The sequence below is a fragment of the Anomalospiza imberbis genome, chromosome 3 (assembly GCF_031753505.1).
Source record: "Anomalospiza imberbis isolate Cuckoo-Finch-1a 21T00152 chromosome 3, ASM3175350v1, whole genome shotgun sequence".
NCBI classification, from domain to species: Eukaryota; Metazoa; Chordata; class Aves; order Passeriformes; family Viduidae; genus Anomalospiza; species Anomalospiza imberbis.
Window position 1 is genome coordinate 72,273,183 of NC_089683.1, and position 16,266 is coordinate 72,289,448.

At 44.7% G+C, this 16,266-nt stretch overlaps 1 protein-coding gene across 1 annotated transcript; it reads right to left on the bottom strand.

The window, feature by feature from the left end:
- Nucleotides 1-539: 539 nt before the first annotated feature.
- Nucleotides 540-14,720, bottom strand: CCSAP (centriole, cilia and spindle associated protein). Its single transcript, XM_068185099.1, has 3 exons — nt 14,349-14,720; nt 6,868-7,151; nt 540-4,616 (listed from the first exon to the last, which is right to left on the bottom strand). Exons 1-3 carry the CDS (start codon nt 14,644-14,646, stop codon nt 4,443-4,445), a joined length of 756 nt encoding a protein of 251 aa, XP_068041200.1. The 5' UTR covers nt 14,647-14,720; the 3' UTR covers nt 540-4,442.
- Between the last annotated feature and the right edge of the window lie 1,546 nt (nt 14,721-16,266).

Genomic DNA, 16,266 nt, shown 5'->3' on the forward strand with positions numbered 1-16,266 from the left:
TTTCCATTATATTTTATATGCTGGAAGAATTAACACTATAAAAATCTCAAGAAATACATTGTAAATCCTCAGTAAAAATAGTCTCATTCATTTACTGAAGAACCCATGGCATAGAGAACTTCAGTGTGGCCAGCTTTTAAAAGCTTATTTTTTCCTGTTTGCATGAGTATACCTGTTCATAGTGATACAGCTTCCTGTTTTCTCCGTTATCCTTTTTCCTCCAAAGGCATAGCATTTAAGATAGATAGTACAGCTGAGGTTTTTTCTTATCATAGTAGGGGCAAAAACAGTGACTCAGGTTGGGAAAGGATGTTAAGAATCTCTGGGAGAGTTACAGGAGGAACATAAGAGGCTGGAATGGTAACTGTAATCTAACTTCATACCCAATCTTAGTCATTACAGAAGTCTGTAACTTACATTCCAGGAGAGATTATCTGGGACAAGCAAAAGTTACAGTTTGCATGCAGGGACTAAAGTATCCTGTAAGGGGGTTAAAAAAAAATCTGAGATCCCAAAAAGCACAGTACAAGCAGTCCAGGCACTTTGTGTCACTCATTTTATTCACATGTACAGGTTGACACTACACTATTAAAATAGACAATACAGAGGCATTAAAAACAAATACTGTTTAAAAACTTTAAAAAACACATATTGCTTCAAGCTTAGATGGTATTTCCCTATTATTTTTAAAGTGAATTCAGTGCTAACAATAGCTGAGGCAACTTCCCATTCACTTGTACCCCTAATTTCATGGGGCTACTTGTCAAGGTGTTGAGTCAGGCTCCATTTATGGCTTTGCTGCTGAGTGCACTAACTGAGCTGAAAAAGAAACTGGAACATCCAGGTTACCATACATTAGGCCCTCAGATTGCTAGCATTTGGTCCCTATCACAAGTTAAAAAAAAAAAAAAAAAGAGAGGCCTTTATAGTTCAGTGGCACTACATTATGCCATAAAAAAAGAGAACAGACACACTCCCCTATGTGTTAAAAATTCAATTTAAATTTGCATGTGCTACCTGGATAAAATTCTTACCAGAATCTGTTCCTCAGTTTTGTTAAGGTTGGCTCTAAGTTTAGCTATCACCTTGACTACTATCTCAGCTTCCTGTGAAAAAGTCTGTATTTCATAGTTGCAAAGATGTGACAGCAGTGACTGAACAGGCATGCTACTGTATTTTACAGGACATTCTTATGTAGTTTTCATGGTAACATTTTACACTGTAAACACTAGTCTTCACAACACTATAGTTAAACTGCAGCATTACACATGGTAAAACTCTTGCTTCACTTATCTAAGTACTTCCAGAAACAAAGGAATAAACAGTCATTTTAATTAAGACTTTGGACAATTGACTATTTACTGTGTTCTTACCAAAATGTTTTACTTCTAAAACAGGAGTGAGAAGTGTTCGCCACTTTGCTAAATTCAAGAGTCCATGCAAGACAAAGTTTAGAAATTCCTTAATTGATAGGGAGACATTCACTAGGTTTTCTACTTTTCAGTGAGTCCAATTAGAAGCAAATGGCCACCTCCTCTAGGAATCTATGGAATACACTTAAAGCTTTCACATCTGGAAAGTTCTGCTTTACAATGCAATTGGCTTTTCATTTGTTAACGTCAAAGCACCAGCAGTTTTCCAGACCAAATACTTCACACATAGAGCTTACAGTGATCAGAACTATACTATTTCATATAGTCTAAGCAAAATAGTAGCTTTATAGTCAATTAATACCCAAATGCAGGAAGGCTACCTGATTTGCACAATAATTTACCCCTCATATCAGATATTGTATTACTTAAACCCAGATAGTACCAACATAGCACCCAGAGTTGTTTTGGCTACAGATCATTTGAAAAAGCACAACAAAGACTCACAAGACCTTATTAGTGTATCTCTTGTCTTTTAGTAAGTGGTCTTTGTGGGAACAGCTCTTGACCAGATAAGGATTAGGACTAGACAATTTCCTCAGTATACAGCAGTCTTGATGCTGTTGAAAATTCTCATTTGAAGACCATTTGAACAGGCCTGTTGGAGATCTTTTGAGCTTAGTTCCCAGTATCCAAGGCAGAAGACACTTAGGCCTCCTATAATTATTGAAAACACAAACACCTGATGGGAGATACATACTATCCAAACACAGGTACTTAAGGCAGGCACATAGTCATCCTGGCTCCTCCATTCCCTGTGGGAAGAGAGAACTGTAGAAGCTGTCTTCAAAAGCATGGCAAGATGAGTCCTGCCCTACCCAGTCAAGGAAACTGTTGAATATGACAAAATGCACTGAGGGCACAATCCATCTGCTGTGGTTACATAAAGCCTACAAAGCGTGTGGGCAACAGGAACAGGCAAGATTTTATTGAATAAGGCTGTTAAACACTACTGAGTTGGTGCTTTGACACTGTTGTGCAAAGCTTGGGCGGCTTCTGGAACTGCAACAGCATCAGAAGCAAGCTAAGCATATTTACAGCAGTTATTTAAAGAGGAAAACACAGCATAAAAGGAAATCAAAAGAATCTCATATGGAATAAAGGCATTCTCTGGAGTAGTTTTCCCCAGTTTTGGGCACTGTTCTAAAGTTTCAGGAAGTTCTAGCCTATGGTTTACTTAGCAGTCAAAATCCCCTACAGGGATTTTGCTGCATATAAAACATTCTTAATCATGCTGTGCTTTCCCAGACTTAAAAGCTGTAAGATCTTAAATAGGTAGCCTCCAACAAGAGTGGTCTGTATTTTTATAGCTTTATGCTTAAAAGACAGGTTAAATAAAAAACAGATTATAATTTCATGGCTTCTAGGACATTTTAACAAAATTAAAATTATGAGTAACGAAACCTTTAGTGATGTAATAGACACTAGGAGGCAGCAGTGCTTGGACCCTTTGCACAATTACTTCCTTCAAGAACGCCATCAGACTTTTCACTAAGCATGCGTACTCTGTTGCAATAGTAATTCTAGAGTCCTCCTTACTCACTGAGACTGTGGAATGAAGCTACAGCTAATGCAGATTTCTGCTCTAGAAGTGCAAGTATGCTTCCTGTGGGAACGTGTCCAGCCTGTAAAACACAAGCTTCAAAACAACTGAACTGAGATAACCAACACACAACACATCTGAACAAAACTTTGAAGCTCACAACTACAGCAATCATCTGCCTAAAGCATAGTTAGCAAACTGAAAAAAAAAAGATAATTTACAGCCACCTGAAGGAAACAAAACCACCAAGGATATCACAATGACTATCTTACTATGTAGAAGAAGGACCTACAAAACAAAAATATTCAAACTTCATTATATGTTCTTGTTTACTAAAGGATACACCCCTCCTTTCCCTAGCCCCTACCCCCTCCCCATCCCCCCATAAGTGAGGGGTTCTGCGCCAATTTCGAGAGGCAGCAAGTTTCTCAGGACGTCATCTACAAGTTTTATCAACACAATTTTCAAGTTTAAACCCTTTAATAATATACTTATACAATACCTCCAAGCGGAATGCATATTGCACTCTGACCCCCACTGAGAATAGATACTCTGAAGTGTTAAAAATAGACCTCACCAGAAAGGAGCCAGCCCTCTCCTTCAATAAATGCATTTACATGATTAAGTACAGACTAAGTGTGACCATGAGGTTCGTACAGTGGTACAGCTCTCTATTTGTAGAACAAGTAACTCCTTAGTGAGCGGCAGCTATCAGATAATGATTGTCTACATTAGTTATTTGGTACAACAGGAACAGCTACAGCAAAATGATCCTGTAGCAGTTTCTTGCCCTGAAAATGAGTGGTTTATTCTAATGACCTTAGAAACAGTGATAAAAATGAGTATCAGCAGATTCACTAATCAAATAAGGTTGGTTTTGTTTGGTGTTTTTTTTTGTTGTTGTTTTTAAAGTTTCTGTGTACAGACAATACTTGGTATTTGCCTGCCTAAAGCATCTACATTTATTAGTGCTAGTTACCAGACATACTGGCTTCCTGTTGCCTGTCTTCGTATGCTTATTTTCATGAAAGTGTTAAATAGTTTCATAAATACAAAGGCACCTCCATCGCTCATTTAAAGTCTTTCCCCAATACCATCTCCCCATGACTTGTACTTCAAATAAGGGAAAACAGATTATTTGTAACCATGATCAAAAAAGTGTTTACTTTGACTCCCTGTATGGTAAGGTTCCCCCTCCCACCCTCAAAACAAACTAACCGAAGCATTAGAAAAATTCCCGAAAGGGGAATTGTTTAAAAGTTTGGGTAGTTATATCTAAAAGCCTCTTCAAATGTTATGGCTCCAAGGATACACCCCACTGTGAGGTAGGTAGCCAAGATAAAAACATTGTAACAAATATTTTAACAGCTGGAAACTCCCTATAAAAACCTTGCATAAGTGGTTTGGTTCCTTGCACCAGTGTCCTGATATGCGTAACTTCTTCTGAGGATGCCTAAGGGAATCCAGGTTCAGAGAGCTCTTGCTGAGTAGCATCTCATGTACTCTGTCATCCAGGGGTTGTCTGGTGGGGAGGGCTTTGTTCGCCAAGTGTTTTCTGCCTCTGCTGATCTCACTCGCCTCTGAGAGAGCTTCCTTTTCTCCACTTGTCTCCTGTTCTTTGCTCGTAGGGCAGATTCGTGAATCTAAAAGACCAGAGTTAGTATTATGGAAGGAGAACAGCCTAGGAACCTCTCAGGAATGATGAGGATCACTTTTTATTTGTCCCAGTCCCCATCCTGAAAGAACAGGGATTGTGAGCAAGGTTATATTTTCTTCTCTAATTTGTACCACTAACTGAACACAGATTTCTTTTTTTCATGAAAAGTGCTTCAAATTCTGTTCTGCGTTATATTTCACACTTCCAACTATAATGATTGCAAAAATCTTGAATGTTTCAGTCTTACACAGATGTATTCTAAAAACTTCAATTCTCTATAATTGATAACCTTAAACACCCTTAATATGCCTAAGCGTCCCTTAAAACTTAAGCCATATTGGCAAGACCAAACCCTAGAGATCCCTTAGAGACTAAAGAACTTAATTGTGAACAATGTACTGAGCACACAATTACATACATTTTTATATTAATAAGTTATCATATTTCCACCAAAATCTAATGTGAAGAGCTAGTTTCTATGTTTATTTGCATCTGTCTCCAGACTGAAAACCCTGTCTCCCATCTCAATGAGGGGTAAGTAACACCTTTCAAATGTGCAAGAAAAAAGTAACCTCAGCAGGCAGTAAGTAGTCAGTTCCTACATAAAGGAACATCCTCAGTGACAAAACACTACATAATTGGGAGTGTTTCAGAAATGTGCTGCCTGTTCAGTCCAAGCTCAGGACCAGAGCTGAGGTGTTCCATTACTGTTGCTAGTGTAAGAAATATTAGATGTCTAAGATAAAATATAAATAATTCTGCTCATGTCAGGCTACAGCCTCTTCTAGGCTTCAACATAAAGCACCACTCAACTATTTTGTGCACTGACCAAAGGTTATCAATTTAGCATTAAGTGCCCATTATCAGGAAAAGCAGCTTCTTTCCAAAGCTATAAGGCCCACATTCCTCCTTTTTGGTCAAAGGTTTGAGCTGTCCAGGAAGGAAAAGCCTGGGCTTCAAATCCCTTCCAAAACAGCCCATCAAAGGCCAGCTCCATCTTGCACAGCACAGCCACTCCCACCTCAATCCTCAGGTATCTTGTGTCACAGATTCAGACTCTACATTAGCAGTAAGATAAGGACAAGACACTGGCAGGGATGCATTAATGATTGTGTTTTACCAGCCTAGGAGTTAGAGAGAAGAAAGAAATGGATCTGTTAAAACACTTCCTTGCTGTTTCTAAGCTAGGAAACAGAGCCCCAGTACAGCAGAATCCTGGTGCTGTCCGTGGCCACATGAATTTAATTTGTGTTATTTTGGTAACATTTACACCAGCCCTGTAATCCATCAGCCATCTGATAGACCATTCTGCTGCAAGCAACATCTCCATTGTAAAATGCAGGCAAACCCAATGGGAAGAAATTATGATATCCAACATCAGTTCAGAAGGCTGAATGATTTCTTTATTATAACTATGCTATAATACACTAATATACTATATAAAGGAAGATACTAAAACTACATACCTACTTTCTCTAACTACCATATCTAACTACTCACAACTCGTGACCCTGTTCTGAGAGTCCAGTCACAGGTGGATCTGACTGGCTGTCAGGCTCAAACAGTTCTCACCAGAATCCAATCAAGCAATCACCCCTGGTAAACACTTCTCCAAACACATTCCACATAGGAAAAACAAGGAGCAGAAATAGCAATTGTTTTCTCTTTCTTTCTGTCTGTGCACCTCTATGAAAAATCCTGAGAGAGAGAATGTGCTGCCACATATCTCCTACTGGCAAGCCACCAAAATAGGCTGCTAGACAAGACATCTTCGTAGAAGAGCACTTGTACCATCTCAGTGAGGCTCCTAGTCTAGGAAGTGCTCCAGCAAAAGTCACTCTTTCACAGCACAAGCACTTCCCCAGTATTTGTATGCCTGCCTGCTAAGGGGTGCCTGGTGCTAACTGCCTGCTCTTCTCTTATTCTCATAAAGTTCAGAATGCAGAAATACTTTTATAACACCCAATTTTGCTGGTAACACTGTAACAGCCACAAACACAACAGGCAGTTTTAATTAGAACTTAAAAGTATTTGTCAAACCTGGGAAACTTCCAACCCAACAGTAAAGAGCTCTTATTTGGACATCTCAAGACTCTTCAGGTTTATTGCTAGAATCTACTGCTGAAATCTCCATACATTCAAATAAAGGGACCCCTGAGAAGTTTTACCTAGCTATTAAGACATCTGTAGGTACTAAGTAGTCACTACCTTTAAATGAAACAGAAGCTCTTACTTACTTCATTCACTGAAGCAGAAGCACAGACATTGTGAGTTTTCTGGCTCCCAGTATCCGTCTGTCTTTCTCCCCACCCATACAGAGCAAATGGATGTTTATTCTCCTTTGGTGCATCTGTCCTTTGGGGACTTTTGGCTGATTTTCGATCATTACGACTGGACAAGGCACTTCGACTTGGACGTCGTCCTGTACGGCTGGTTTTGTCTGCTTCCTTTACAGAAGTATGTTCTACAGTTTTCTCTTGCTCTTCCTTCTCCTGCTTTTCTTGATCTTCTTTTTCTTTCTCTGAGAAAAAAAAAACACAGTTATGCTTTAAGCGCCGAATGACAACATATTAATGTCCGATTTGCACAGCCTCTGAATACATCATTGAAGCTGTGCTTTTTTTAGAAATTCAAGAAGTCATTGCTCCCTTAGAAACAGACATATACCTTGCTTAAATGTCTTCATTCTTTCTTTAGTGACTACAATACAGCTTTCACATAATTAAAAACGTCTTCCACTGGTGAGGTTACGGATAACCAACAGCCCCAGACAGAACTTAAAGACTGTTTCCAGTGATCTTCTGTCTTCACTGTTTCATCCCTGCATGTCTCAGACAGCAAACAGATGGAGCGCTGAATGCCACATAGATGCTGCTAGCCAGTCAGAGATGAAGTTTGGTAAGACTATGTGCAATATGAAATCCCTCATATTATCAGTTTCCGCTGAAAAAGGTGATTCATTTTCAAACTCCCTGTAAATACATATATCTCATATCTCTACAGTTTTCTGCTTACGAAGGAGAGGAGAGTGTGAAGCAAAAACCCACAAAGTAGTAGACATCACCTTTGCTACCTGATCAGTGAATTGTATTTACAGTACCACACTCTGCAGGCATTACTCTCCAAGGCTCATTTATCCCACACATTTAAGCCTTCCATAGCAAGGAGTCAGCAATAGTCCTCCAGGCACTGGGTATGGGGAATAGGGTTTGTGAGAGAGAATTTAAAGGCTGAATCACTACAGTTTTAGATCATCACTGAAGACTGAACCAGCATTATATAAAATATTAATTAATAAAAACACAGAGAAACAACTGTTCCATAAGAGCCAGTCTTCTTGCCCTTCAGTGTGTGATCACCTACAAGATGTGTGCCTTTTATTCACCTAAGAGTATAGGAGTCCACTAGTAACCATTTCCTTTCAAGTCTGATCATTAGATTCTGTCTTCTGCTAGACTCACACAGTGATCACTCAAACTCTGCTGACATAAACACACCAAACTTGCAAGTTTTCTACCACACCATCCATTTCTGCTTCTGGTGGGGACCAGCTTCATGCCACCTCTGTTCCAAGTCTCAGCACATTCAGCCACCACTGGCATACACTAGAAAGGACAGAAGGAATTCCTTCACTGTCATAGGGAGTTTTTCTGGTTTAGAGCTTGCTTACATATTGACAGGTTGACCAAGGACAAGTAGTGCAGTTTTTACTCAGGTGTTTTCATCATTAAAAGCAGAAGGCTTGCCAATCCTGTGACATAATAGCAACCATTCCTGATAATTGCTGTGATTTCAATGATGTGCATGCCCAATCCAACACTGCTTTAATCTCAGTTCCATATCCATCTAGTTCTGATGAAATAGAAGTTACCTGTCTGGCACACTAATTATGAATCCATTTACTCTAGCACTCACTTCATGTTTGCAGGGTAAAGATGCAAAGGCTTGTTCCATGCCCCAGAATTCCCCTAAGGCAAGCCTTATGCTCTCTTGCTAGCTGTTAGCCTGGCCAGCATGGTTTCTACATGCTGCCAAGCAGCACAGAGGCCCTGCTGCTGGGCCCTGTTCAGGCTTGCCTATAACCATCTTCCAAGATGTGCAGGTGTAGCATTCATCTACAGGTGATACTGCAGTGCAGCTGAGTATTTGGTAAAGGGTGGCCAGCAATGTTAAAGTATTTAGAGCTGTATTTGTTGAGAGTTCAGTTGAATGACATCACAAAACAAACAAAAAAATTAGTCAAGTAGTGGCATGTTGAGAGTAAAAATGTCTAGATGAATTTTACATACCTAAATATTGGCTGGATGTAGTTTCAGTTATTATAAACACGACTGGTAAAAGACAGCAGCAGTGAGCTCAGTGTGGTATTAGACTTGTTTTGCTTGTTTTCCCTGTGCTCTGGGACACAGCTTCACTCTGAAACAAGGCAGCTCATTCATCATGGCTGCAAACCGGCAGCACAGAGTTATCCCCTTACAAAATATTATCTGAGCATCTCCCTACACAGCCACTCCAAAGGAGGGACTGTCTAGGTCCATTATCAGAACTGTTTTGAGAAAATTAAACTCTGAAAAGGAACATACTGCTGTCAATTCTGCAACAAGAATGCTTTTCCTTTTGGAAAGCTGTTCCATCCTCCATTCAAGGGAAAATGTCATCTTCCTTCTCTTCAAAGGGGGATGGAGCAACACTGACTTCATAAACAGCAGAAGTGGCATTTAGAGACTTAAAAATACAGGAAAGTGGGGGCTCTGCAATTACATGGATAGTTCAGCTTTAAAAAACAAGGCAACAGCCATGCCTGGGGATGCTGCTTACCAGGATATAGCTCCAGCTGGTCCAGAAATGATTGAGCCAGCTTGTCCCAAAATAGCAATAAAAGCATATGGGTAAATGGCACTCAGAGTCCTGTGCACAGCCTTTCAGTAAATGCTGTATGCCAGAGTGTACTGTAGCACTTACGAGTACCTGCTATTAGAGCAGGGGTTTCCATGAACCCACTGCCACAGTGTCATTTACACAGAACTCAGTTGATGAAGGCACAAGATCTCTAACAGTTATTTAAGCCTTTTATTTAAAAAGGCCACGGTTTATATCCCAAGCCATTTTCTTAGGCAACACTTTTCATATGAAGTCAGAATAGCAGCAAATGACAGCAGGACTTAGAACCAGCTGCTCAGGAGGAAGTCCAGGCACCAGCAATTCCTACCCATCTTCTCCTTCCCATGCAGAGCACCAGCTCCAGCAGACACAGGAAACTCAGAACTGACCGACTTGCAGCACTACAGAGATTAGACAGGAGAGGGGAAGAGCTAGAAACGTTTAAAACTGCAACATGGATGCTAAGCAGAGCACACTGGATGGACAGGAGGGGATTAAGTGCTTAACAGGCAGAACAAGTCTGTCAGGCCCACCCAACACAGCTGCTGAAAGCTCCTGCCCAGAAAAGGTCACTTAAACCCTGCTGCATCACCCCGCTTGCATAACAGCTCCGCTCAGGCAGGAAGAGCTCCAGGGGAGCTGCTGTCTCCCACAACACTGCACCCCCACGGGGGCAGACAGGACCCCCATTTCAAAGGCCCTGATGACTTACTACAGATATCAACAGCCTTCTGATTTAGACCCACGGGCCAGGTCACAGGGGTCAGCAGTATTATCTCTATATAGAGATGCTGGCTCCTTACAGCGCTACCTCAGCATCAGGAGAAGCACTTTGTGCTTGCAATGCTGCAGGCAGAACTGCAAGTTTCCTGCTTTTGTACCCACACCTCCCCCAAGTGCAGCCGGTCTGCTACACCTCTTGAAGGGGCTATATAACCAGTTGTGGGTATCAACAAACTACAGCTGGGTAGAAAGTAAGTTACTACAGATGAAACAGATTGCAACATCATTTCTTCGAGGCAGATCTTGTGTGAGGCAATACTGGAGCTAGCAGAGGCATAGCAGCTCAGAGGTGATTAGATTCACACAAGCTTCATCTGCAGCAGAGTTTGGAAAATAATTACTGGATTGGCTTGATAGCAAAGGAAAAAAAATGGGAGCAACTTTAAATAACAATACTCTAATCCCCTGAATTGACACCCTTGCCTTCTATCCCCATCACAAACTGCTCCTTCCCGCATACATGGGCCAGCAAATGCACCTGCAACATGATGACGGACAAGATCAGGGAACAAGTTTGAAATCAGATCTTCTGTTTAGTTCCACTAATCCAGATCAGTCACTTTCCAAATACTTTTGAGGCAACTCCTTTGATGGCAGCTTGTCACTGCTGTCACTTAATACCACTGCACAAAAATGCTGAAGGCAAAATGGCCGTAAGGATTGGAAGATGCCTTCATCCTGCATGTGTGTGCAGCAGTGTCATTTCACAAGCAACAGGTCTGACAGCAGCAGTGCTGCCAAGAGCTTCTGTCTTCTACTTACCAGCCCACTGGGTTCTGTTGACAGCTTTGAGGATGTGTCTACACCACAACTACACCAGTTCATTTAGGTCAAGATTTTGTGGGATTATGTTTAAAGCACATCTGTGCCTGGGCATGTTCCACAGAACAATCCCACAAACAGCTGCCACAAGTGGAGGGCCAGAAGGAATTAACCCAAAGTTGCCTCCAAACACACCTTGGTATCACTCAGCCATAGCTTTAGTGCAAGACACAGCAACAAAGCACATTTATCCCATGTGCAGCCCCAGGGGTTCACATGCCCAGATATTAAACATTAGTGCTGACCAGTTTGTGGCCATCTTGGCAACAAGCACTGTCAATACCACTCAGGCAGAAATCAGATTCCCCACAAAACAGCAGGAAGCAGCAGTAGCCAGGTAACAGTAGGATTTTCCAGCATGTGGGTGGATGTCAGATTCAGAAGACAAAAGATGTCATCAACATGAGCACACTGAGCTACCCCCACAGCACTTCAGTGTAATTAAGTTCTTTTAGAGTGGGGAAAAAAAAAAAAGGCAGTTTAATAGCAGAAGCTTCAGAGTGGTAGTTTCTATGTTATCTCTTCCACATGCCTTAATTAGCCAGCCACTAAGCAGAAGAAAAATGTATCCTTATGATTGTCCAATGCTAAATGGGTCACCTCCTTATATAGTATATGTGCATTAAGATACAATAAATATCCACTAAATCCAGCTGCCTAAGCAGAGTTGTTCTCAGTCCTTCTGCTAAAGACTTAGCAAAGCTCTTAAATACTTGCAGAAGTTAAAAAATATTTATTCTAAGCCATTTGGCAAAGAAGTGAGTGTGAAGTATTCCCACTATAAGTATAAAATAGCAAGGACCTAGCAAAACCTTAGGCATTCCCTTACAGCATCCATGGCAAAGGTATATCAGTTACAGAAGCACAGTTGCCCAAACCCTGCAGCCTGGCAGGCCACTGGTGCTCCACAGTCCCTTTGCCACAGCTGCAGGACTGAGGACACAACTGGATGCACTGGATAGTCACACGCACCATCACTGACCACAGACAGGGCCTGCACATCTAGCCAGCTGTTATTCCCTGCAGAATCCCAACTAGAATCAGTCTACCAAGTAACTCCAGCTGGACCTTTCCCTAGGGAGGAGTCAGGGAAGGAATCAGGGAGCAGGCTAATGAGTGAGCTGAGCACCCTGGCCAGCAGTCTCGAGCCTTGGCAACTGCTGGTGCCATTAGATTGTAATAGGTTTAGGTGCTCTACCCATAGGCTCAACAAGAACGAAGATAAATTCAGGTCCCTACAACAACTGCCCCAGGCTTGTACATATTCAAACCGCATCAGAAAAGCTGGGAATGCCAGGTTCTGAGTGCAGCTTCAACATCTTCCCCCTCCTCTCACTAAAAGCCAAGCTTTTAGAGAGCATCGCGTTTTTCCATGCAACCACTCCCTGATCTTTTGCAATTCCTTAGTTCTTCTCACTGAGATACTATGGAGTTCTTCCACACATGCTCCCAGTCTGACTTCTCAAGGCCTGATTGAGGAAAGCAAAACTAGACCTACTAATACTCTCTTACATACTGGTGAGCTGTTGTGGTTTAACCTCAGCCAGCAACAAAGTATCATGCAGCCACACGCTCCCTCCTTCTGCAGTGGGATGGGAACAAGAATCAGAAAAACTCCTGGGTTGAGATAAAAACAGCTCAGTAATAGAAATGAAGTAAAATATAATAATAGTAGTGAAAAGGGAAGAATAAAACCCAAGAGAAACCAGTGATGCACAGTCAGTGGCTCCTGGGCAACTCCGCCCACTTTATACACTGGGCAGGACTTCCTGGCTATGGAATATCCCTTTGGCCAGTTTGGGTCAGCTGTCCTGGTTGTGCTTCCTCACATCTTCTGGTGCACCTGCTCCCTGACAGAGCATAGGAAACTGAAAAATCCTTTGTTGGGTAAGTACTGCTGAGCAACTACTAAAAACATCAGCGTGTTATCAATATTATTCTCATACTGAATCCAACACACAGGACTGTACCAGCCACGAGGCATAACATTAGCTCAGCTGAAATCAGAACAGCTTTGGGGAGGTGCAGTGTATTACCCAGCAGCTGTGTGCACCCCATGTGAGACCTGAGTACCACAGGCCCACCCAGCTGACTGCAGAACCCCACATCACTAATATGCTCTGAAACACCAAGCTCTGGAACAGATGACAGCATAGCTAAAGCTTTTGTGTAATGTGGTGTTCTTAAGGTTAATGAATGCAGTTTAGTCTTGAATATCAGAATACAGGTCATTCTGGAAAGCTCGGGTCCCAAAGGGCATAGGATCAGATTAGTTTCCCCCACTCCAGACAAGCACATCTAACTCTGGGGAGGGGGGATAAAAAAACCACAACAACAAACACACAGCATGAGGCTTAACTGAACAGTTCTCAAGGATTTTCCCTGCTGCTGTACAACAGAGACAGCTGATTCAAAAGGCTTATTTCAAAACACCAATCAATGACTGCCAGATACAGTATTCTTTCACTATAGATAAGAAACCATATTTTGTGGGATAAAAAAATACCAGCTTGAGAAGCTTCACCGTGTTATTATCTGCCTAACCACTCTCTTAGATCGTGAGACAACAGAAGGGAATGACTCTGTGCTAGAAGAGAACAAAATGTTACCAGCTCAACACCTGTTCAGGCTACAAGTTGACCACACTCAGCTGCGCACCCAAGATCAAACCTCAGGTGGCATTAAGTACCAAGTGTCCAGCCAAGACACATTACATGTGCAGGTCCAGGAAAGCAATTGCGTTAAGAGCCAGTCACTGGCATACAGTCCAACTTGCCGCTGCTTTTGCCGGAGAACCCGCTTATATAATTGCAGAGATGCTTGGCTCCCATGGCAACAGTTTACATAAGTGGCTGTGACTCAGGATGAGAGTTGCCACCACTTGCTCTTTAAAGAAACACCTCCGATGCCGCAGCCATGGCTTCGCAGGCCGAGCCAGGATCCGGCTGGAGGCAGCGGGGCCCGGCTGATGGGCCCTGCCACCCTCGGGCCATGTCCTGGGGGCGGGTAAGACGGGCCAAGCGGCGGCCGGGTGCCCCCGCACGGTCCCCCCACCGGGCCCGGGCGCCCCCGGGATCGGGGATCGGCCCCAGGCCGCGGCAGGGCGGTTCGGGCAGAGCCATCTGTGCCGAGCCCCGCGGAGAAGGGCAGGGCAGCACGGCCCTGCCGCGGGGAAGGGGCTCGGACCGCGCCGGACACACGCATCCCCCCCCACCACCGCCGCGCTCCCTACCGGGGCTCGCCCGTCCCGCCTCGCTCGGCGCTGCCGCTCCCGCCGCCTCCTCCTCCTCCCGCGCGGCCGCGGGGCTGCCGGCGCCCGGCGGCGAAGGGGAGCCGGCGGTGCTGCCGCCGCCGCTGCCGCTGTCCTGCTCCCAGCCGTCCCAGAGCCAGGGCCGGTGCGCCTGCTCCAGGAGCCGGCGGCTGAGGCGGTAGTGCAGCAGCTCCAGGTAGCAGGCGCCGCACGATTCCCACTTGGGCTCCTTGAAGCGCTTCATGTACTCCGTCTTCACGCGCCGCGCCGGCACCACCATGGCGGAGCCGGGAGCCGCAGCCGGGAGTCGGGAGCCGGGAGCCGCCGACCGAGCCCGCCCCCTCCCGCTGCTACGTTTAAATCCAAACAGCGGCGTCCGGCCCCGCCCCGAGCGGGGAGGGATGCATGGGGGGGAAGGGGGGAAGTGGGCATGAGGCACAGCGAATGGGATGAGATAGAATGAAAATTAAATCAAATATAAAATAAATAATAAATACACCAGAGCACCGCAGCCCTGGGCCCAGCAGTAGGCGTGCTGGGGCCCGGGTGATCCCTGCATAGAGTGAGGCCCCGGGAAAGCCTCCCCGCCGCCCGGCTGAGCGGCAGCTTGGCGCTGCTTGCCGCCTGTCGGGGCACATTGAAACCCAGCGAGTCCGTGCAGTGCGTCAGAATCGATGCAGCAGCGGCAGCAGCGCCTTCTGCGTGCGGCACCCCGGGGGACCTGCTGCCTCCCGTGCTGCTTCTGCAAGAGCAAAGGATGCGCAGCAGCCGGGGCCGGCCGGAGGGAGGCGAAAGCCTCTGCAGCAACAGGGGCCTCTCCCCATTTTGCACTAATCTGCTTTATAAACCCTTCACCAGAACAGGATTCGCCTAATCCAGCCCTGCGCTGGGCGGCCGCCGTCTCTGGGGATACGAAACGCTTTAGAAACAAGTGCAGAAACCGGGGCGGCCTCTGCAGCCGCCCTCCGCCCTCCGCCCTCCTGCCTGCCCGCACACGGACACGCACTCTCGGCTCTTCAGCGATTTCTGGATATTTCCTTCTTTCACACGCCGTATTTAGGGCATCGCAGCGAATCGTGCCCCTGTGGGACACGACTATCCTTGAAAATGGTTTGTTGCAGAGCCTTTGCCACGGCTCGCTCACTTCTCAGCCCCACTCTGGGAGGCGACAGCGTGTTCCTCCTGCCCAGCCCCACCCGCTGCCCGACGAGCTGCGAGCGCCCTATTTTGGACACCGGCAAACCTGACTGCCCTTGCCATGCGCAGGCTCGGCACAGAGCCTCTCCGGCCTCCTCGCCAGCCCCCGCTCCGACACACGGGGGCACTGATGGATTTTCAGAAACAGAAAACAGAAAACAGTTCTAGGAAAGTCTTTTCTTTTCTCTTTTCTCTTTTTCTTTTTCTTTTTCTTTTCCTTTTTCTTTTTCTTTTTTTTTTCTTTTTCTTTTTCTTTTCTTTTTTTCTAATAAGGAAGCAAACAGTATTTTTCCTTGCCTTGCCCTGTGCGTCCCTTGACGGACATAAATGAAAAAACCCACAAGCTGGCACGGATTCCCGGGATGGTAAACGATGGCCCAGACTCCTCCAGTGAAACAAAAGTGTTGGTGGCTTTAAGGTGAGGGGGCGGGTGTTACACACAGCACCTCTGCTTGCGCGGCAGAGTGATGCAATCATCGATACAGCTAGCATAACCAAATTGACTTACTTTAATCGATCGAGGACTATTTAGCCCTGTTTTTGCATCTACTGCCTCAGGCTTTCCAACCCTGTGGTGCCCAGGCATGAGTGAGGGGTACAGAGATGTTGCCTGACCTTTGCAGAAGCACCTGGGTATCTCCTTCCAGCCCTCACAGCCCCCCAGCCCTTGCAGTTATGTCAACAGCCCCGTGACAGCAGGATG